At 36.4% G+C, this 24,431-nt stretch overlaps 1 protein-coding gene across 2 annotated transcripts in view; it reads left to right on the top strand.

The window, feature by feature from the left end:
• YLPM1 (YLP motif containing 1) overlaps positions 1-23,326 on the top strand; it is a 55,088-nt gene extending 31,762 nt beyond the window's left edge. Inside the window, exons 14-21 of one of the 2 annotated variants that reach the window (XM_007425434.4) lie at positions 267-443; positions 3,206-3,289; positions 3,683-3,766; positions 4,577-4,660; positions 11,748-11,799; positions 19,224-19,354; positions 21,491-21,671; positions 21,936-23,326. In XM_007425434.4, the coding sequence (XP_007425496.2) occupies positions 267-443; positions 3,206-3,289; positions 3,683-3,766; positions 4,577-4,660; positions 11,748-11,799; positions 19,224-19,354; positions 21,491-21,637 (759 nt within the window). In that variant the 3' untranslated portion in view covers positions 21,638-21,671; positions 21,936-23,326. Of the gene's footprint in view, positions 1-266; positions 444-3,205; positions 3,290-3,682; positions 3,767-4,576; positions 4,661-11,747; positions 11,800-19,223; positions 19,355-21,490; positions 21,672-21,935 lie in introns of those variants that run through there. The other variant, XM_007425435.4, reaches the window with a different exon arrangement.
• The last annotated feature ends 1,105 nt before the right edge of the window (positions 23,327-24,431 follow it).

The following is a 24,431-nucleotide window of genomic DNA, read 5'->3' as shown; positions in this document are numbered from 1 at the left end:
GTTATTGATCTCCTACCCAGCATTTGTGCCATAGGCTTCCTAAGGGCCATCTTTGATATTTTGGAATATGTATAAAATTGCTGCATGGGGTTATCCACATTCACAATTGAATGCTAATAATGTGCATTCTCTCATTCCTTTTCATTTCATTTTCACAAACTATATCAGCTATTCATTTCTAGTATATGGGACAGCAATAGGTAGATTTAAGTTCTTCAAGAAAAAGGGGCTTATTCTTTGCCTAACATTCCCTTTTTCTGGACTAGATTTTGGAGTATGAATATGAAGCTGATATGGAAGAGATCTATCGTACCAGCTTGTTTAAAACTTTCAAGAAGACTTTGGATGATGGCTTTTTCCCCTTTATCATTCTTGATGCCATCAATGATAGGGTACGGCACTTTGAGCAATTCTGGAGTGCTGCAAAAACAAAAGGATTTGAGGTAAGCATTCCTAGATAATTTATCTAATTATTAACACCTCTAAAACAAACTTCCAGTGATTTTAAATCATAAACTGTAAGATAGGCAATAAATCATAAACTATAAGATAGGCAATAACAGCAGATCTAGGTATAGGTAGTATGAGGATATGAGGCCATGAAGATCCAGTAGATGTTGAACTGACAACCAGAGCTTAGGCATAGCATATATGTTTTGTGTGTAAAAGGTCTAGGTTCATTCCTCTGTATCTCTGGGAAATATTCCTAATTGAAACCTTGACAAGATTTTGCCAGTCTATGCGCTCTGGTTCTCTGGGTGAAGGACTACACTTGGACTTTGAGTGGCATGTGAGAGACCACAATTCAAACAGCAGCAGGGGAGGGTAAGACAAAAGTTACATTTTCCCCTTCTGTCACATTAAATAGTACAAATTAGTAATAACTTTTAGAAATCTTTGGGGCATGCCTTCAAGAGGGACATATTTGGCCCTGGAGCATCAGATGGTGCACAACAGCAATCTAGGTCTGACTCTTTATAAAACAGTACTCTTTGTTCATATGACTACTCTGCATTGACTCATAAGTACCACTTCAAAGGCCTAGAATGCAGACTGAAAGTAGAGTGCAAAATTAGATTATTGCTTAGGCAAAGTTTCAAGTGTGAGTTTAAAACATAAATCATATATAACTAAGCCATGGGAGGTAGAACCAACAGGGGTTTTGGATGGTGGGGAATGAAAAAGCTACTATGCTAGAATCTGAGGAAGGTCATATAGGTCTCTTTTCTCTCTGTATTCTAGAAAAATAGTCCATCTGTGGAATTGCCTTCCAACAAAGGCAATATCTTTATCTCCCCTTCCACTTTCAGAAAGTTAACAAAAAGCTCAGTTTTGGCTAGTAGTGTTCTGCTGGACTCAAGCTGTTCTTTGATGTGACTACTATGATTTACTGGAGAATACCATTTAAAATATAATTTATTGCTATAATTGTTATTGTTCTTTTCTTAAACACAAGGAAAATATTGCTAGTGTATATCTTTGGGTCATGATTATATAGGCCTGTTTCCAGCTTAAGCCCAATTTTTTGGGCTTAAAAGTTTTAGGCAACTTTTATCCAGTCTCCAACCTTCCTTTTTTAGGGAAGGTTGTTGAGAGGGTGGTTGGTGCTCAGCTATAGATGGCCCTGGATGAAGCACATTATCTGGACATTTTTGGGGCTGAGTTCTGGCTGGGGTACAGTACTGAAATGGCACTGGTTGTGCTTGCAGATGACCTATGGGCTGAGAAAGAGGGTGGTGCAACTGTCCTGGCGCTCCTGGATCTTTCAGCAGTTTTTGATACCATCAACCATGGTATCTTTCTGAGCTGACTTTGGGGACTGGGAGTGGGGGGCACTGTTTTGCAGTAGTTCTCCTTTCGCCATGGCTGGTTTCAGTTGGTATTGGTGCTGCGGGAGAGGTGAAGCCCTAGGTTCCTGAGGGGTGCCTCAGGGCTCGGGTCTCTCTCCTCTCCTCTAACATTTTCATGAAACTGCTGAGTGAGGTCATTTGCCGGCATATGGTGTGGTATCATCAGTATGCCGATGATACCCAGTTATACATCCCCACCCCTGGCTGGGCAGGTGAGGCTGTCGCAGTGCTGACCAAGTGCCTTGAGGCTGTGAGACTCTGAATGGGGAAGAACCAACTTCAACTCAAACCTGGCAAGATGGAGTGGCTTTGGGTTTTTGGTTCCCCAGGGTCTGGTAATATGCCATTTGTGACTGAACAGGGTGGCACTCTCCCAGACAGAGCTGGTGCACAATTTGCGGGTCCTCCTAGACTCACGGCTACTGCTCAAGGAGCAGCCATAGCTAGGGGGTCCTTTTTACAGATTCACCTTGTATGCTAATTGCATCCTTCCCTGGACTGGGAGGCCTTGCTCATGGTCACTCATGCCTTAGTCACTTCCCATTTGAATTATTGCAGTGCAGTCTACATGGGGCTGCCCTTGAAAACTACTTGGAAGTTACAGCTGGTCCAGAATGCAGCAGTGTGCCCAGAGTTGGGCACCCCTAGGTTCACCCATATTACACTCCTGTTGCGTGAGCTTTACTGGCTCCCAGTTTTCTTCCAGGTGTAATTCAAGGCGTTGGTTATCACCTTTAAAGCCCTACATGACATAGGGCATATTACCAGGTTATCTGCAGAACCACTTATCCCTGAGGGTATCTGCCCTTCCCACCAGAGTGGATAGGGTAGGCATGCTCCAGGTCCCTTCCCTTAAACATTGCCACTTTGTAGGTCTTCAGAAGCATGCCTTTTCCATTGCAGCCCCTGCCCTGTGGAATGCCACTCCCCTTGAGATTTGACAGGCCCCCACCCTTTTAACCTTACAAAGAGCACTTAAGATCTGCTCTTCCCCCAGACACTGGGATAGGGTGAGGTCAGAGCAGGATGAGAATGTCATGGGTTGCATCAGAGAAGCGTGGTTGGGGCACCAGGTTTTTCTGTTTTTGGTTTTATTGTCTTTTTGTTTTTATGATTGTATATTTTGTTTTAGTGGTTGTACGCTACCCAGAGTCTGGTTTTAAGATGGGCAATTATACAAATGTTTTAAATGTAAGTAAATAAATAAATTGATCCAGACAGTGATTATGCTTCCATTCCTTGTTTTTTTTTTTTACATCTTATTGGCACATACTTGTTCAGGTCATAAAACATATACTGAAAAATACTTCTGCCACATGTTTTCAAACACATTCCCTCTTTTTCTTATATTTTAGGTTTACTTAGCTGAAATAACTGCAGACAACCAAACTTGTTGCAAGAGAAATGTCCATGGACGTAAGCTCAAAGAAATCAATAAGGTAACTTTGTAAATAGATTTCTCCAACATTACAGTATTAAAAATGTTGTGTCCTGGGGGAAGTGGTAGAACAAGCCTGGTTTAAGAATTTTAAAATTATTTTATATATGTTGAATTTTTTTCAGTAGCCAGTTTTTCTGTTAATTTTCCTTCTTTTGTTCCTTTATCATTTGGGCCAGATCTTATTTGGAAGTACTTATTAATATAACATATATTATGCTATAACTAAGCTATTACCAACATTTTTAATCTGAAAACATAGGATTAGATATATATCTTACTTCATTATTCTAATCAAGCCATACTTGGATAGCATGTATTCCTAGGTAAGAACTGTGTGTTCTTCTACATAAACATTGTAGATTTTTTTTCAGTTTTTATTTTTCATTTTCAGATGGCTGATCATTGGGAAACAGCACCCCGCCACATGATACGTTTAGATATTCGGTCTTTATTACAAGATGCTGCTATTGAAGAGGTGAGATTTGCAAAAAGCTAACTTATCCAAATTGGTAAAGAAAATCTACGAATTATACCTACAGAGGTAGAAATTATGTGCTAATACACAGTGATTTCAGATTGAGTTATTATTTAATAAAATGTGCTTTTAAAAATTAGAAGTTTGGAAGATACATGACACCTATGAGTTATAGGCTTCACTCTCATGGACATATACACTGAATATGCTATCAAAAAATGCATTTTCTGAATAAACTTCATAAAATACAAATCTCTACGCTAACCCTATGCAATGTATCTAAAGATACTTCTTTGGTGAAGTCTTCATAAGTGATGTAGTACTGTACTAAAGCATAAGAATGGCCATTACCAGTGGATTGCATCTAATGGTATCCATTCACTGGCAGAATGTAATTCATCCATGTTCATGGTGCATATCTTTTCTGGAGGAAATCCTACTGCATGAGCTGTGTTTATATATATGTATGTATGTATATGTACATGTATATATGTATGTATGTATGTATGCATGTCTGATTGTAATAACATCAGATATAATAATGCTTATTCATATTGGTGCTATTTAGAAGAGGTGTGTGAAAATTGATAGAATAATAATGTAATATACATTGAAATAAGATTTTAAATATAGAATAGCTCTGTAGAAAATAGAAATTTTACCTGTGAAATATGTAACTATTTAAGTGAATTCTCAGAAAGGTTTTGTGTGTTATTTTGCATTTATAGTCTCTGCTGCTCTTCTCTCTTAAGTAGGTAATGCCAAAACATATTTCCAGTGGTATAATCCAACTATTATATATTGACTTAGGTGGAGATGGAAGACTTTGATGCAAACATTGAAGACCAGAAAGAAGAAAACAAAAAAGATGCAGAAGAAGAAGAGAGTGAACTGGTAGGAAATGCCCCTGCAACATTTTTTTTATTACAGTACCTAACATTTTGTACTTGCTAAAATTCAATTTGCTTCCTCACAACCATTTCCCCCTTCACTGCTGCCATTTCTATCATTTTAAAAGCACTGAATATATAAATTAGTATTTAAGAATTCCGTAGGAATATTTAAGTCTTGAGTATTAGGGTCAACATTCTGTTTTCTATTAATGGAAGTTACAATCTGGAAAAGAAATTGTCTCCCATTATGTTCAGTGAAGCTTATTCACAGGAATTCATGCACAGAATGTTAAGCTGAGGAATTTGTATAGTATGCTTATTCATATGAAAAGAGAGCAAAAGGCTAATTCATTCTCTCTAGAGTTGGGCAGCAATTCACATTCAAAGGGAAAAAGGCAATTCAGACCTTTCTTGTGTCGGTGCTCAGCGTTGTACCTGTCAATAGCTTGTTTTAAAAGCTGCTCATAATCCTTCCACCAATTCTAAATTACTATACATGATCCTTTTACTCTTTCTGGCATCCTTTTTGGCTTGAAGACTGTTTTGAGAATGGTAGTTGTTTTTATTTTATTTATTACATTTACTTGTTGCCACAATCCAAATGACTTTCACCACGTAGGTTTGGTTGAAGCTACACCATTTCTGCTTTGTGGGAGGATCTGTTTCATCTTGTTAGAGGCTGCAGTAAATGTTTGCAGGCAGGGAAAAGAATTACACTGATACCAGTCACAAGTGCTTCTTGCAAGGGCATGAATAAATGTATTTAGGTATACCTGAATACAGTTTTCTATCTGGCTCATGTTAACTGTTGTGATAACCTGAAGAACTATATGGCTAAAATCCAGCGGCAGCCAACTTCTAGAGAAATAGTTCAATAGATACTTGTGGAGTGGGGGGGAAAGGGAAATCCTACTACTGATGATCAAAATGCAACTTTTACAGCTTCAAGGAGGCTAGAAGATCCAAGCCTACTTGGTCAACAAATTGGCAGTCATTCGCATTGATGCCCTTCTGTCTGAAGGGCAGGATAAAGTCAGAAAAAAGTGGATAATTGCCACTGAGGGGTAGGTTTATTACAGCTCTTCAACCATATATGGGAGTTCACAACTAACATCTATCCCTTTGATAGAGTGCAACTGGATTGTACTCTAGAACTAGCTAATATTCCATAAGGTAGGTTTGTTCTCCCTCTTCCAACCAAGTCAAGCAAAAGTCATCAAGGTTTTTGATGCCATTGCTTATTTCTTGGATGTAAGAGCTATCAAGGAAATTCTAGCACCTCCTCTGTCCACTCACACATATCTGTTTGACATTTCTTGATTTCACTTTTTTGAACCAATTCTCCAGGAAAATAAGTATTCTGTCTGGCATTGATTCAAATGGTAATGGTAATGGTAATGGTTGGATCCTACCAGGATACCAACTGAATTGTTAGATGGTTCATCAAGAAGAATTGTGTATACAAAGGTATCAGAAAATAACTGATGAATTCCTATTATGGAAATAAGTTTATCTATCTATTGTCAAAATGAAACACATTTATCCAAAACACTGTGAAGTCCAAATAGATGCTTTCAGTTGTCCTCCTTGAACTTCTTCGTATTTATACCATTTGGTGAGGATAATGTGACCAATCAGACCTGGGATGATTCTGTTGTTTCATGTTGACGGCATAAATTTATCTCCTCTCACTACTTCATTTGTGTGTTTGTGTATGTGTACATGCACACGTGTACACATACATACAGATATAACAGCTCTGAATGAATCCCCCACCCCCATCCAAAGAATTCATTTGGATGTAATGAAATAAACTCTTTGGCAAATGAGCACCATTAGCTGGAGATGACAAAATATTTCTCAGTACTAATCAATAACATTTGGTCTCAGGGCATCTACCAGCACAAAATAAACTGATATCTTGATGTTTCTTCAGTTAATGGAAATTAAAGTCTGAAAAAATTACTAAGAAAAAAAGGAAAGTTAACTATGTATCTTTTACCTTTAATATTATCACGGTGCTTCTCACACACATACACAAGGAAACACAACATTCTTATTTCTTCGCAATTTACTTGGACATCACCTTTTTCAGATGCCTGCTACTGATTTGTTTTAAGTTGGTAAGATTTGCTGTTATTTTCAAATATAATTTTTAGAAAGAATACAACATTTACAATAATTTCTACAAATAAAATTTATTTGTAATTATTTTTGCAGAACACCACCAAGATCATCTGTCACCATTTTAAACAATTAAACTGTGAAGGGTGCATAGCGAATGCCCAATTCTTTGTAGATTGCATATTTATATCATTACTGTTTCCACATTATAGAATCACCTATTTTTATTTAGGTACTTTCATCGTTAAATGCTAATGTATTAGTATATGTTATTTATCTTACTACAAAATCATTGCACCAAGATGGTGCTTATTAGATAAGCTTCTCGGTGACAGGGAACTTGAAATTTTGAAAATGGATGTGCATGTGAAATGTTCAAATAATATACTCCAACTCTACACACCTAGATACATGATTTTAAATGTTCTGGACACAACATTTACTCTTTACCTTGGAAGGACATCAAAAACATTTCATGTAATTACTGGGGACCCAAGCTTAAAATTATGCAGTTCCATGTCTTCAGATTGATTGAGAAAATGTGTAGATCTTCCTCATATCTTGTATAATGTTGTCTTCCTCAGGGAACTGGCATATTCCATAGCATTTCTATTAATTCTTGCATGAATATTTACTATAAAGAGTAGATATCCTGGAGGAAAGCAGGTATTATGAAAATAATTTTTTGTTGAGGAAATGTACAAGTATGTAGCATTTCTGGAATGTTCTAGGAGCTATCTGGTGATCCAGTGAAGAACTGAATGACAACTTGTCTAGATTACTCCTGAAATATCTTCAGCATATTAAACTGATGGTCAGACAACAAGCTTGCTAGCAAAATACCTTTACTTACAATTTTGCTAAAGAAGGATCAGCTTGAATTAACCTTTTCCCCATGCAAAGGACAACAATAAATCAATCTTACTGGAAAGATTTTCATAGCCTGACTTCTCATTCAGTTTTTGGTTAGAACATTATGAGATCTTTATCCTGATTCTGCGTTCATATGTTAACGTTTTGGAGTTTTCACTGCTATTACTGGAGCCACTTCGTCACGTCATAGAGACTTTGTTATAAAACATAGCTTCTATTATGCTGTTCCAGTCTTCTAAGAAGATGAATTCTTTATAAGATGATTTTGCTCCATACTCACTGAGGTCTGGGTCTTGCAGTAGATTGCTTCAGACACAGTATATCCCTAAAAGGATTGTCCATTCTGAACCAAAGTTACTGTTGCTATGCATCCAATAGTTGGCTGCTCTCCTACCTTTTGAACTAGAAATAGAATCTGCACTTGCTGTAAGGTTCTTTTCTGGTCAACTGGTAAGAGACCAGTGGATCTCAGCTTTGATCGCTAAGATTTCCCAAAGCACAATCCCTTTATTGTATCAATTCTTCCCTTTGTACCTTTTTTTTAAAAAGCCTCACAGATTGCTAAACATTTTGATTTTAGAAATTAAAACCTTTTCTCCAGGATTCTGATGATCAACCCCAAAATTGGGCACAAATTTCACTGTGAAAGGAGTTTCAAGCCATTTCTTCTGAGTTGACAAGAGTTACCTGCCCTCTCTAGTAACTTCTCTTTATCTGTCTAGATTTTCTTATAGTAGATTTTTTTTTCATAAGAATTAAGATTACATCATATGAAGAACTCTGCTGGATCACACCAAAATCTTTAATCCAGTGTCCTGGTTCCTGTAGTAATCAAGCAGATGGAAAGCCCACAGAGCTATGGAAAGCCCACAGAGCATAGCCCTTTGTCACTGCTTTTTTCCAGTCATTGGTCAGAGAAATACAGTCTTTGATTCTGGAGGTGGCTATTAACAGCCATGGCTATATCCTGTTGAAATTTTCTCTTAAAGTCTTCAAGGTTGGTGACCATCACCATTCAGGTAAATGAAATTTAAAGATTAGCAACATGAGCCTTTTTGATTAAATAAAAATAACATGCAATACTTCTTTTAATTAGACCAGTGATACAAGTGTTTCCATTCTTGTGCATTCTGCATTTCAAGTTCTTAACATTTTTATGTTATCATCATATATCTCCCCTCTTGAGAGTGGATGCTACTGATTTTATTCCTTCTGAATTGTACTGATTCTTTTTAGAAGACAAATGTGATCAAGAAAACCAAATATACGAAGGAAAAGCAGAACACTAGAAAACAGTACACTCAAAGTAAATATATTTTTGAACTCCATCCAAAGATCTGTCTTTGTACTTGAACATAGCCTGCTAACTAGCCATTGGTTTACTTTACAACAAACTTTTCTTGCTGAAAGTAATGAGTATTTATGAGATAAAGCAACTTTCCCAAAATGATGCCTTCCATATATGCATTAATCCATTAAAAAGACTCAGCCAAATTCTCTGCATTTGTACCCAGAATTACTCCCAAGTATATGAAATTGCAGCTAGAAGTGTGTAATGGATAACTGCTTTATACTTAAAAGTATTTGTTTACTACCAGTATTTCTCTTAAAAGTATCAGGATATTAGAAGGACATGTGCTGCAAGATATACTGTATGTTCAACAGCATATCTTCCTGTCATTGTATTAGCTGATTTAATAAACTGCTTGTAATTATTGGATATTTGTATCACACAGTATAACAATGTTCAAAAGAAAAACCATTTAAAATAGTACTTCATGAAACATGAATAAGATACTGAGTTCATTCATTTTAAATTAATGTTATATTACGACAGTATAAAAACACTAGTATCCTTCTGGTATACAAGAATAGTCTGTATAATATTCTGCCACAGAAGTAAAGTGCAAATGTCACATTTCATGGAATTCTATATAACTTCCCCTTGCCTTGCTTTTCTCTTAAGAAAGGGGTGTGTTGGGATGAAGGATGGTGAGGATAAAGGTGTGAAAATGGCAGTACAGAGGTGAAAAATAAGCACCTTTTCTGTACTGTTTTTCCATTGTCTGCTTTTCATCAAGAAATTTCCAACATGTAATTTTTCTTTAGGATTTTATTCTTGCAAATGAATGCATTCTCATAAAAGGGAAAGGGGAAAAGGAAAAAATGCTGAATTGATATAATTGCTTTTCATGGAGTAAATAATGTAAATGGGTTGAAAATATAAATAACTAAATAACTCAAACAATTACCAATATGAACACCCACCTCCAAAGTACAATATAGGAGAACAAATGTAAGTAACAGCCATTTCAGTGGAATCTCAGAAACCAACAATGACTAACTGGAATACCAAGTTATTCAATGATTATGGAATAATGAATACCAGGGAAAAAACAAATGGGCAGCATAATCATTTCACCTAAAGTGATTAAGTATTAAGATATTCCATACTGCTGCTACCAGTAGTAAATATAACCTGCTTCTCTTAGACAACTTCCAAACTTCAGCTATTGAGAGCAAAAAGAACATGATCTGGTGGTATGTATACAGGACAGATTTCTTCTTAAAGCTGTTTAGGGCCTTAAGGCTATGTGGGCTTTACAGATAAGAATCAGCATTTTGATCTGAACCAGAAACCAACAAATAGCCAGTACAAATTAACCAATTCCAGAATAATGTGCTTTACTGGGCCAGCAACTTTTACCTCAGCGTTTCCAGACATTTTTTCAAGAGCAGCATATTAAAGAAGTGGAGTGTGGAGGTTCGTAGAACATGAGCATACAGTTTCAGAAAACAGTGCTGCTGGTGTACCAGTCTAAGCTGCTAAAAAGTGTTCATACTTCTTGCAGTTAGATGTGGCTTCAGATCAAGCAGCACCTAAGAGCTGCAGTCTGCCTTCCAAATAGTTAGCATAACCTATTTCTAAATCAGGTAGTCCATCAAGCAACAATATTTCTATTTATATGGATTATGTAAAATGTTACTTTAAATCAACTTGAAACAAGTTGTGTTGTATAAAATGTATTAAACAATGACTGAGGTATTGGGTTATAATTTTCAGTCTTGCGCCCTAATTTAACTAGGAGACATAAGTGCACGTCCCTGGTTGGATGAGGAGACCTGCACACACACATGCTGCCCTTGCTGTATTGCTTTTCGGTCCAGAAGCCAAGGTTCAATGGGCAAAAGAGGTGAAACCATGCCATCAGCTGTTCAGAAGGAGAAGCAAGATTTGGATCTAATCTCTAAATAGCTGATGGGTGAAATTTCATCTTTTTGAAAAAGTGGGTTACTTGTGGTGTCCTGCCTGCTTCGTTATGTATTCTGCTGGGTCAGAATCAGACTTTGCTGAAGTTAATGTGTTACATATTTTTGATAACTAAAAAAGTGAGATTTCCATCAATAAATATTTTCTGTCATTTCAACTGGATTTAACTGGGTTTTCTCAATCAGTTCTTGCATTCAATAATACATGCTTTTTGTGAATATTAAATTCTTTTCTGATTCTTAACAAATGCTAATGAGGGCAAAACCTGTACTACTGGAAAAAATAGCAATTTCAGAATACTTTTTTTAAACAAACTAGGGAAGAGTCCCTAGAAAGAAAAATCAAATAACCATCAGAGACATTCATATACTGGGCTGCTGAAGCCTTCATCCTACACTATGTTTCCATATAGAAAGTTGTGGCATTGAGATGACCTGTGAAGATACTATTATAAAATGATACGTGGAAATCCCTGATGCATAGGCATGAATCCTGACCAATACATCTGAAAGTCTGTCTTCTGGATAGCAAACACACACCACACTGAGAGATATATCATACCTTATTATTGTGAGATACACTCTTATTGTGAAATTATTGTAAGATACACTCTTATTGTGAGATACACTCTTGTACTGGATGCAGAGTAAATATGAACATTTTCATATTGCAACATTTTACAATTTCAAATCAAGTTTACAGTTCAGGTTGAGTGTCTTAAGAAAATGTTTGCAGTATAATTCTGTTGCAGATTAAAATATGTTATATGCCTTCTGTATCTCTCTCTAATCCTTCGAGCTTCTTTCTGTATATGATTTAGGGTTACATTCCGAAAAGCAAATGGGAGATGGATACTTCTGAAGCAAAATTAGGTGGGTATTTAATTTCTTTTGTTAACAAAAAAAACCCTCTCATATTTACACAACTGTAGTTTCATGGTCTGAACACATGCTTGAGCCAAAATGAGTTTGACATTTTTGATGATACAGCTGCCTCTGAGCAGTGTAATATCCTTTTATCTTCTGTAGTTGCAGTGCTATAATAATCAGATTCTTTAACTTACAGTTATTTGATACACTTTTGCGATGCAGTTGCTTATATACTGATATTCAAATAAATGAGTGGTGAGTAAAGGGAATTATTTGTGGTGGCTTAGTATTTCCTACAGAGCTGACAAACATTATATATGCCCTTCTTTAGAACATTATATTTATAAGTTAAACTCTGATTAGGCTGACATACATTGTTCAATGTTATGCCTTGCTTTGGCATGATTGGGGGCAACATATGTGGGTATCATTTCAAAGCCTTGTTAATAGAACTAACTCTACAACATTGCTGTGTATGAGTACATTCTATAATTTAATGGATCTCCAGTGCTTCTCAGAGAAAAGAAATAGGAAGACTAGATTTTATATCTTTTCTTTCTTATTTTCATTTAAGCAATTTCCTATGTTCTTTTCTTGGAAGCCATTGCTTTAAAACGGTTATTTGACTGACCAGCGTAAGTATGTGCTTTTTGATTTTTAAATAGTTATAGCTGTTGATTTATTGAAAGACCTTTGAAGAGTAGAATGTTTCTAATAGAAATAATAAGAATAGATCTTATTCAAAAAGAAGATAGTTTGAACACAGAAATGTCTCTTATTAGCACCTTGTTGTTCTGGAATATTCATGGCAAGAATAAAAAATAATATAGTAGCTCTCCCCAGTTTGATACTTTCAAATGCGTCTGGACTACAGCTGGTAATAATGATGAGCAATGTCACATGCAGAGACATCAAGGAATTTTGGATACACTTCAGTTTCTGTAGCGTATTGAGTTAACTCAATGGTAGAAGTATCTCAATAGTTTTGGAAGCTTTATAGAACAAGGTACCAATAGAATATTCCCTTCCAAATGCTTTGATTTCCAGAGGATTAAAGCATTTAAGGCAAATTCAGCATTAGGAATGATTCATTTGGTATCCTATCAAATAAGCTATACTTTAAAAGACATACTTTAGGTTCCATTGAGTCTGTCCAACATAAATTAAAAGAAACAATTTATGTCGTCTCCATGGGGGGGAGGGTATTTATCATATTTATATGGCTGCCCATGTCAAAAAACATGACTGGGTGGCATACAATAAAAAACTATAAAACAGTAATATAAAAACAAATGACAGTTTAAAAAATCAATATTATGATGGCAAGGAGAGAGCATCAGATATTAACAACAATGGAGCCACCTCATCAACTGACTATTCCCTTGGGATCCTCAGGCCTGCTGACACAACCAAGTCTTGAGGGACTTATGGAAAGTTAGTAGGGATGGGGCCAACCTCACCTCAGGGCGGGGGGGATGATGTTCCAGAGAGGACTGCCACAGCAGAAAAGGCTTGTGTCCTGGCTCTCACCAGATGTAGCTTCTTAGCAGATGGGACCCACAACATACCTCTTCTGCCAGACCTGATGGAATGGGCAGATGTAATCAGGAAGGGGTAGTCCCTCAAATAACCTTGTCCCATGCCATGAAGGGCTTTAAAGGTCAAAAACAGCACCTTGAATTGGACCAAGAAGCACACTGGCAATTAATATAGCTTGCATTTAATATAGATCTGTTCGTTTAATGTTTTTACAAACTTTTACACTGCGGGGAGCAACTTGAAGAAAACTCTTCATTTCTGAAGGATTTGTATAAAAAAGTTCTTTATTATATCTCACATCTGTTCTGTTGATGAACAATTAAAATGTCAAAAAATATTCACCATCATGACTTTCTAATATGTGACTTGTGCTCAGCAAGGAGGGCCACAATAGAGTGCTGAGTAATTGAAAAAAGTTTGATTAAAGCAGGTATGTGCATTTATTGAATTTAAAACTTACTGTGAAGCCAGTGGCTTAATATCATGATTTTGTACTTTTTATACCATATAAAATAATATTTTGATTAATTCACCAGTCAGTCATTTATTATATGTCTATAGTGTACATGTTTTGCCACAATTAAGGAATTGTTCAATATCTAACATAGTACTTACTGAGTTTTCCCTTAATTTTTATATCCAGGTACATTATCTGAAATTCTTTGCATGTTCAGTCAGAACTTTCTATCCCCCTCCTTACCCTGGAGGCTACATTATCTTCCTGTTGCATGACTTAGTTTCCTAGTGATTCCATCATCCATACGCTTTTCTTCTTCTAAGATAAATTAAAACATTTTAAGCAAAGGTTGGTGGCAAAGAGTGCTGGTGGCATTATATGAGATATAAAAATGAGAGACCTTAACATAGTTTGATCAAATAAAATACACTCAAATATTCACAAGCAGAGAATTAGTAATGTGGCTTTCTATCATATTATGGAAACGTTCCTTGGTAACTCTGTGGTGTATGCTACAAATGGTGAACCTCTATATAAATGTTCATGCATCATAAGAGTTTACTTCATACTTCCAGTGCTGTGACATTTTCATGGATTGTTCTAAATAGACATATAATCTCTTAAGAACTGAACTTGAGTTACTTTCTGCAATAATATTTTTAAAATAAGAAAAGGTCCTGAAATTATTTGTTTAAAATATTTATAATTCACTTCATCGTTGTAATTTGTGGTAGCTTTACCGTATAATCAAAATGAACAGTAAATAGTTTAATGCCAAAATAAAACCAACCGCATGGGAAGAAAGTAAAATCATTTTAACCTACATGAGCTTTAGTGAAAACAAGCAGTAAAAAACGCCAGCAAAAGCTGGAACAAAGAAGGCTGTCCATGATTGCTACCCATCTCACCCGGGTATATGAGTGGAGCTTTCAAACATGATCTTAGGACCTGGGTGAGTTTGCGTGGGCGTAGGCAGTCTTCAGCCACCCTTATCCTGAGCCATATTTAGAGTGCAAAGTCAGCTTCTTGAAAAGTGACCAGAAGCAAATTATATACAGGTGAAACTCGAAAAATTAGAATATCGTGCAAATGTTCATTTATGTCAGGAAGACAACTCAAAAGGTGAAACCAATATATGAGATAGACGCATTACATGCAAAGCGAGATATGTCAAGCCTTACTTTGGTATAATTGTGATGATTATGGCGTACAGCTTATGAAAACCCCAAATTCACAATCTCAGAAAATTAGAATATTACATGGCATCAATAACACAAGGATTGGAAATAGAACAATATCGGACCTCTGCAAAGTATAAGCATTCATATGTACTCAGTACTTGGTTTGGGCCCCTTTTGCAGGAATGACTGCCGCAGTGCAGCATGGCATGGATGCTATCAGCCTGTGGCACTGCTGAGGTGTTATGGAAGACCAGGATGCTTCAATAGCGGCCTTCAGCTCCGCTGCATTGTTCGGTCTCATGTCCCTCATCTTTCTTTTGGCAATGCCCCATAGATTCTCTATGGGGTTGAGATCAGGCGAGTTTGCTGGCCAATCAAGCACAGTAATCCCATGGTCATTGAACCAGGTTTTGGTACTTTTGGCAGTGTGGGCAGGTGCCAAGTCCTGCTGGAAAATGAAGTCAGCATCCCCATAAAGCTCGTCTGCAGAAGGAAGCATGAAGTGCTCCAAAATCTCCTGGTAGATGGCTGCGTTGACCCTGGACTTAATGAAGCACAGTGGACCAACACCAGCAGATGACATGGCTCCCCAAATCAACACAGACTGTGGAAACTTCACACTGGACTTCAAGCATCGTGCATTGTGTGCCTCTCCATTCTTCCTCCAGACTCTGGGTCCTTGGTTCCCAAATGAGATGCAAAAGTTGCTCTCATCAGAAAAGAGGACTTTGGACCACTGGGCAACAGACCAGTTCTTTTTTTCTGTAGCCCAGGTAAGACGCTTCTGACGTTTGTTGTTCAGGAGCAGCTTGACAAGAGGAATACGACATTTGAAGCCCATGTCCAGGATCCGTCTGTGTGTGGTGGCTCTTGATGCACTAACTCCAGCCTCAGTCCACTCCTTGTGAAAGTCCCCAACACTTTTGAATGGCCTTTTCCTGACAATCCTCTCCAGGCTGCGGTCATCCCTGCTGCTTGTGGACCTTCTACCACACTTTTCCCTTCCACATAACCTTCTATTGATGTGCTTTGATACAGCACTTTGGGAACATCCAACTTCTTTTGCAATTACCTTTTGGGGCTTTCCCTCCTTATGGAGGGTGTCAGTGATGGTTTTCTGCACAACTGTCAGGTCAGCAGTCTTTCCCATGCTTGTGATTCCTACTGAACCAGCCTGAGAGACCATTTAAAGGCTCAGGAACCCTTTGCAGGTGTTATGGATTCATTAGCTGATTAGAGTGGGACACTTTGAGCCTAGAATATTGAACCTTTTCACACTATTCTAATTTTCTGAGATTGTGAATTTGGGGTTTTCACAAGCTGTACGCCATAATCATCACAATTATACCAAAGTAAGGCTTGACATATCTCGCTTTGCATGTAATGCATCTATCTCATATATTGGTTTCACCTTTAGAGTTGCCATACTGACATAAATGAACATTTGCACGATATTCTAATTTTTTGAGTTTTACCTGTATAATGAAGTTATTTAAATAGTGTGAAGATGATTTTTATAATAAACATGAAGCAACAGTCTTGATGCTGCATTCTGAATTAATTGAAGTTACTGAATAGGCTCCAAATGTAGCCCCACATAAACCAGTCTCTGTGTTATCATGGTGTGGAATACTGAATTCAAGTCTCCCAAAGTTGATTTAAAGGAATGCGCTATGAAGGGAATATAGATTATATAAGACAATTTGCAATAGCACCCACATGCAGGGTATTTGATTAGTTAAGGGAATTTAATTCTACCCAGACCATCCTTTTATATTTTGGCAACCAGTGTGCTGCAGTTTTAACCAGCTGTGTACAGTTTGGAGTTGAGTGGCACCTAAATCAAATAAAATAAGTAAATAAACCATAAATAAAAAAGACTCTAGTTGCTAGTAGGTAATAGTGAGAATGAGCTACTGTCTTTACTTTTGGTCTGATCTAATAGAGTTCTTATGCTTCTGCATTTTTGTTAACTTCTGCTTACTGACTTTCATCCAGCTCATTACCAACCCTAAACACCTGTTCAGAGCATCTGTAGTCTTTCTAAATTTAATGAAAAGGAAGCAGAAAGATTTTGAGGTTTTTTGTTTGTTTGTTTTGTGAGTATACTATACTATAACAAACAAACCTCTAGTTTCCATTGAAGATGGAGAATATGAACATGTACTATGGTCAGTATTATTAAAAACTGATGAAAGGTACAAAAATGCTCCCCACCCTCTTAGTTACATAACTTGACCACACACAGACAATATAGTGTTAATGTTCATGTTCCAAAGTTCTTCCAAGATTCAAATGCTGTTACTTTCAGCGCTAACAAAATCAGTAAAATGTCACTAAGTATTAGCTTCCTGATTCATAAACATATTCCAGAAGTTATTGGTTGCAAATATGGCCTGTAACATAATATAGCATGTTATATGAGCAGTGCCTTCTTCTGTACATTTCCAATTCTTTGCATACTTGCTTGTAAAGGAATAATATGTAAACTAAAAATATCTAGTGCTGCTGTCAATTCTTTTGATCACTTACACAATAATTCCTTCCATGCATCAATTTTGCCATTATTTCAGTACTAAATCAAACTTGATGGAAATAGACACAGTTCAACTACAGATATAATTTGGTGTCTTTCAGAACAAAGAAGGATTTGTTCCTTAGAACTTATTTCTCCTTTTTCTAGTTGAATATTGCATAAACCATTCCTGTATGAGTTGAACAAAAGAATTAATTCTTCCATGTTGATCAGATGTGCCTGTTAACAATTTGATGGTTGCAGCAGTATTCAAGAAACTGTACAGCAAGCCTTTTATAACCTCCTTCCCATTCAGCCTTTCCTTCCTGAATCTGTTCCTAAAGGCAAGAAGATTTAGCAAACACAATCACACACAACACACAATTAGTAATATTTTTAGCTTGTATACAGGATTATTTGGATTGTGATCCGAGTTTGTGGCAGTTGCTATATAGTTATAAATCACATATAACCTGAAATGTGCATATGACTATATTTCTTCTTCATGGTTTTTACACACTACTTCTTGCTGCTCATAATCTGCCCTCTAAACTGAAATTGGTTTTGGTAAGATAATTTGTTCAATAGATTTCAAAACATTTTTACTGTTACAGAAAAACTAAAGTCCTAAAACCAGATTACATTCTTCTGTTAACTGCTAAATTAAACACAGGTGGAATATTTAACTGGCTTTTAAAAAAATCTTAAAACATAATTATAAATACGTTTAGTAGCCCATTTATTGTAATCTTGCCAATGTTTTAGGCCTGACGTTCTTCCAGTAAAAATAACAAAACAATATACATGATTAGAATAGAGATAATGTAGTCCATTCTGATATACAGAAACATTGTAATACGTTCACATAACTGCCACTCTTCTGCCTGTTCTGTTAAGAAATAAGCATTTACGGTACTTAAAACTCTATCCAGCAAACAGCATAATATGGAATTTGCTATTTTTAATAGCCCATGATAGCCCTTTAGAAGAATATTCAAAAGTTAAAATGTTTTATTGTGCATTTAAATATGGGTATATCTATAACAATAATTTTAAATGGTCAGTCTACTTCACAGTATAGTGAGACTGAGAAAAACATTTGTGTGTAAGGGTAGCACCAGTTTTACTTACATATGCTTGCAGGTAGCCTGTAGAAATGGCTTCTTAATAATAAAAATTTTGAAAGATACTGTTTTAGAAAAATGTGTTGGTTCATACCAAATAATTACTACAACTTTCAACTTTACATCAGCTGCTGAAGCAAAGACAGAAAACTGTAATCTGCTTCAGGATTTAATTCCTTCTTAGCTGATATTCTGCATTACATTCAGGTTCTTTGTCTGGTGGTCTTTCTGAAATAATGTTCCATAATGTTTCGTGGAGCATCTCATGCATTTTCCACAGTGTTGGCTTAATACATAGAATGGAACTTCTAAACTGGTCTTCAGAAATGTTTTAAATATCACTATTATACATGGATTCTTTTAGTTATCCAAAGCAAGAAGTATTTTTCCTTTATGCATATGCATCTTCATATATTGCACATAACAGACTGAATTTAAAAAGGGTAGAATGGGTGTTCCATTTCTTTGAATGTATGCCACGCACAAAGATATCCACTAATGTGTGGATTTCACACTATATGATGCCAGTGATATCTTTAAGAAAATTCCCATGTATTGTGTTCATCTATGCAAATTTTTCTTTAACCATAAGGCTATGTGTTTGTTCTCAGACAAATTGGATGGGTTGCGAACTGGTACTAAGAGGAAACGTGACTGGGAAGCCATTGCCAGCAGAATGGAAGATTATCTTCAGCTTCCAGATGATTATGATACCCGGGCTTCTGAACCTGGAAAGAAGAGGGTAATAAATATCACCTTGATTTAAAATACCCCAGCCATGCTGGGTTTTAGGAAAGCTCTTAAAACTTGGCTGTTCTGATAGGATAAATAGTTACGAGGTTTTTCCCTCTTGCAGTGGTGATGTTGTTAATAGAATGCTGTTGTGCTTTTGCTAAAAAGTTGCGTTCATGTATGATTCATTTATATCTGGAGAGGACAACTTTTCAGTATACAGTGGTACCTCGGGATACAAACACCTCTACTAACGAACTTTTCGGGTTACGACCAGCTCCAGCCGCAAAAATTTACCTTGATGTGCGAACTCCGCCTCGGGGTACGGTCATTTTTCCGCCCTGACACGTCCGCGGCCATTTTTCTGCCCCTGACACGTGGTCCGCGGCCATTTTCCCGCCCCTGACACGTGGTCCGCAGCCATTTTCCCACCCCACTGCGCGGCGCCCGGCCGTTTTCCCACCGCACCACGCCCGGCTGTTTTCGCGCCGCGCCCGGCCGTTTTCCCACCGCGCAGCGCCCAGCCATTTTCCTGCCCCTGACGCGTGGTCCGCAGATGCCAGAACAGATTAACAGTAATTACATTGAACCTTATGGGAAAATTTGCTTCGGGGTGTGACCAAATTCGGAGGGCGGAACGGATTAACCGGATTTACATTGAACCCTATGGGGAAATTTGCGTCGGGTTACGACCAACTCGGGATACGCCCAGAGTCACGGAACGGATTAAGTTCGTATCCTGAGGTACCACTGTACTTAAAAAATTTTATGGGGTTGAGAGCTAAAAGTAGATTGAGTCATATCACATATAGATGGAGTTGGGAAGGCAATTTGTTTTTTAACAGTGAACCACCTATTGGGGGTTTACACTACAGTTTTTATGTATTTCTTATCTTAAGATGGCAATAACCATTCAGCAGTTATGGTTAGCGAGGATTCCAAGAGTTATGAAAAGTGACTGTAGGCTGACCACCCTTGATCAGCATTACCTTATTTTTCAGTAGAATACACATTCCTCTCCTGTCCAAAATAGTCAACTAAATGCAACTAGATCAAGACAAGGGAGCATTATGTTGTTGTCTCAACAATTGAGAATGGTCTCATTATTTCCTCATTATCTCTTTTCTGAATAGTTTTTCACCTTTTTACCAAGGAGTATGCAAAAATTGTTTAGATTGTAATAAAAAAGTATTTATGAGATTCTCCTGCTTTTGACTATCCATCCTGCCAACAGACTTTCTAGGTTGCAAAGTCAATAGAACAGTGGAACAAGATTCACTAACACATCTTTTTGCCCCTCATTACTTCGGTGTTTCATTCTCAGTTTCATTATAGTCTAATTAATATAGTTTTTACAGATAAATAATATGGATGGAGGAAAGTAGACAGTTAATCAAGCTAACCATTGAACTTTTATACCTAATGCTTGGAATATACTTGGATAGTGGACTGGTTAGAATATTATCTGCATCCCCTTTACTATATGATATTGGTAACATCAGTTATCTAGAATAAAGCTGAATATAACAGCATTGAACTTCAGTAACCAAAGTAGGAGTATCAAAAACTCCAATGATAAAAAATTAGCAACATTCCCACATATTCAGAAAAAGATGCACATTTGGTGCTTCTGAAGAAGGAACTCAACCAGTATCCTCAGAGCTTGTTAGAGGAATTCTAAAGGTGTGTTGAACTGTCACGTCTAACTCTAAAGGAATAAGTAGCTCCTTGTCCAGTAAAAACTGGATTTACAATATAAATTAGCAAGTTCTGAAAAATAAAAATGAAACTTTTTCCTTGAAAAAGTGGAATTCAATTTTTCATCCATTTTTCAATGTAGGGAAGTTTGTAAAAGAGGGCAAGATAAAGGAATGTTCTTAAATACTCTTCTAAGTACAGTCTTCAATTGCTTGGAAATAATTATGCATTGATTTTTGAAATTATAAAATGAAACATGGCTAAGACTTACATTTTGTTCACCTCTAAATACATTAGGAAGCTCAACTGAAGTGGTGGTTAATCCCTTTTCTAAATTGTCTGAAATCTCTGCAAAGGTAAAATTGTATCAAGGTAATATACATGCTGCTTCTCTTTCCTGAAATGACTGTTATCCAAGCAGTGTTTTGTTTTTGTTTTTGTTTTGTAGGTAAGGTGGGCAGACCTTGAAGAAAAAAAGGATGCAGACAGAAAAAGGGCCATTGGTTTTGTTGTGGGACAAACAGATTGGGAGAAAATCACAGATGAAAGTGGTCATTTTGCTGAGAGAGCCCTCAATCGCACCAAATACATCTGAATCATTTGGCAAATGGAAGATTTCTACTTTTAAGGTTAGAGCTGAACCTTCTGTGATTTTGTATGTTTTTGAGAATGAGCTAAAGAATGCGTAGGGATGAATCTGGACATTATTTTAATCATTTGGTTAATGTCAGGTGTCTAATCTCAGACTTTGTGTGAAGTTTGGAGGAAATAGAATAGCACAGTTCAAAACAATCAAAAATTGGGGGGGAAACTGGTTTATTGTCAGCAGTATGATTACTTTTCCTAGGCCCATACACTGGCTCGTCCTCTAACCTTTTTTTTTTCCTCTACAGGCTGTTTGCTTTGGTGAGAGCAGTTCACAAGGTGGTATGGAACATGTCATTCCCCATCTAGAGAGCTTTGTGATTCTTTTCTTTTGAAACTTTTATTTCATTGTGTTCCTTGACATTTTAACTGGTGATATCCAGGACCCCCAAGTTATATAAAATCCTCTTGCATCTAAATGTGAAAAAAGTTTTTTTTTAATGTTAAAAGCAGTAGTCTTAGCTTTTATGTGTACAGTAGAATTGAAAGACAGTACTGAAGCCATTTCCTCTGCTGTACTCTTACAGAATGTCAGCATTACTTCGCATTGTTGCTTTGTGGCTATTGTTATTTTATACTGTACAAACTTGGTAGTTTATTGTACTAGAAAACAGAACAATAAACTTTCACTATGAACCTAGTAAATTATGTGGTTGACCATATATTTATGTTGGCTGTTGTGTCTATATTCGATCTTTAAAACAAGAGCTTCCCTAGATAGAGTGTTGGAGATTGGCAAGGAGAAGACAAATAAATGAAATCATGGTAGTGTCCAGAATGGTTTTGGTCATTAAAGCACCCTATTTCCTTATATATAAACCTTCTCTTCAAAGCATTTTTATTCTTCACCCAAATTTAAATATGCACATAGTCATCAGCACGCATTGGCTTAAAGCCATCTCAACTGTCACAAGAAAAGAACTTTAGTTCTTATTTGAGTGAAAATGATTTGTCTCCAAATAATTTGGTTAAGGAGCTTTGTGGATAGTGTATATCTTAGGGGGTGGGTTGATATTATATTGCTTTTTCTCTTGGCTGCTGTTTTTGTTTTGAATTATATGTTTAGCATTGTATGTTTTAAGGTTTTATATTGTGGTTACCATTACATTTTGTGCACCACCCAGAGTCACTGTGACAAGAGGAGTACCCATATAAATTTAAATAAATAAATAAAATAAGCATACACCTTCATATGCTTACTAATTAACAAACACAATGAACTTTTTTGTCCTTCAAATAGTTTTTCTTCATAAGCATGTTAGTATTGATAACTATGTTTTTCTGTATTGATGGAGGATTATGGTTTAGTACTTAATGAACAGCGGCTACTGAAATGCATTTATTTACATGACATTATCCAGTTTTATTAAATATGTATAATTGGAAGTTGTTGATATATCTGAATACAGTATAGAATGTTAGAAGACTGCAAAACCATATTCATTTGCATAATTTTATGCCACACAGTGACTTTTAATATTGGTAAGCTATTTTTGAATCTTCATCTCACAGCAATTATGAATTAGACATTTTTATGATTGCCTTGCAATATTAGAATTACAGTCTTATTGGTGCTAAATAAAACCCACCAGTGGATGAAATAGCAACTAGCTCTAAAGTTATTAAAAAAAATCTCTTGTTCAATCCAAAAGTTTATTTTGTGCATTTATTTTGCAATATTTAATATAATCATGCTTCTCACATCTATAAAATTCTGCTATTGAAAACTGCTATTTTTTGCCACAGTGGGAAAAAAACTGTTTACTTTCTCATATTTAATTAAACAGATGTAAAATGAAAATGATAGGACACAACATACTTGGTGATATTTTAATTGTGAAGTTCCACAATTTTCATAATGTTGATTTAGTTATAAAGATGTTCTGTGCATGATATATTCAATTTCAAACCCTCAAATCTTTTATTTAGCAGTTTTATTTATCAAAGTGGATATTTCTCTATTAACATTTTGTGTCAACAGCCAGTCTTATATCTCTACTGGGGTTCTAATCTAAACTAAACCCTATCATCTCAATACTACAAAGTGAACAAATGTAATTTTACAATCTTTAATGCTTCATTTTCATTAAAAACAAAACATGGTTTTTGCAAATTCCCTTTATCATAGTTGGCTGCAAAATAAGGATGCAGACTAGAGCTCTGCCATCAAGCTTTTACTAGCATCAACATTACTATCCTCTTCATTACTGTGACAGGACATTTGGCTGTCATGAGACTTTTCTAGCAATGGTTGCAATAACAAGACAAAAGCCTTAGGCAGAATGCTTGCTCACCTGTGAAATCAGATAAGTAAAATGAACTTTTGCAGCCTTGCATACACACAACTAGTCATTTGAACCAAACATTGTAGGGGGAGAGCCATGCTAGTCTATCGCAAAGGTTCCTAAACTTTTTGCCATCACAACTCCCTTTAGTATAATCTTACTGTACACATCTCCCCTAAAAATCTAAACACCACAATGAACACAAATGGACAATGAAAACAATACAATGAAACTTTGGGAAAGATGGATTTATTGTAACAATGTAACTAAAAGGTTTTTCACACTTCCACTGGACTCTGTCTGCACTTCCCCAAGGGAGGTACACCTCACAGTTTGGGAAACCCTGGTCTGTGGTGACAAAAATTCAGGAGTCTGGCAGCATCTTTTCTGACTAAAAAAATCATTAAAAGGCATAAGCTTTATGCTAAGTGCCTCTGATGAAGATGTTCTATGCATCTG

This window comes from Python bivittatus, unplaced genomic scaffold, assembly GCF_059951505.1.
Source record: "Python bivittatus isolate LINGU-HERP-01145 unplaced genomic scaffold, Pbiv_v1 ctg000480_np1212, whole genome shotgun sequence".
NCBI lineage: Eukaryota > Metazoa > Chordata > Lepidosauria > Squamata > Pythonidae > Python > Python bivittatus.
Note: the sequence above shows the minus strand (reverse complement) of the source record. Positions and strands in the feature narration are given on the sequence as shown.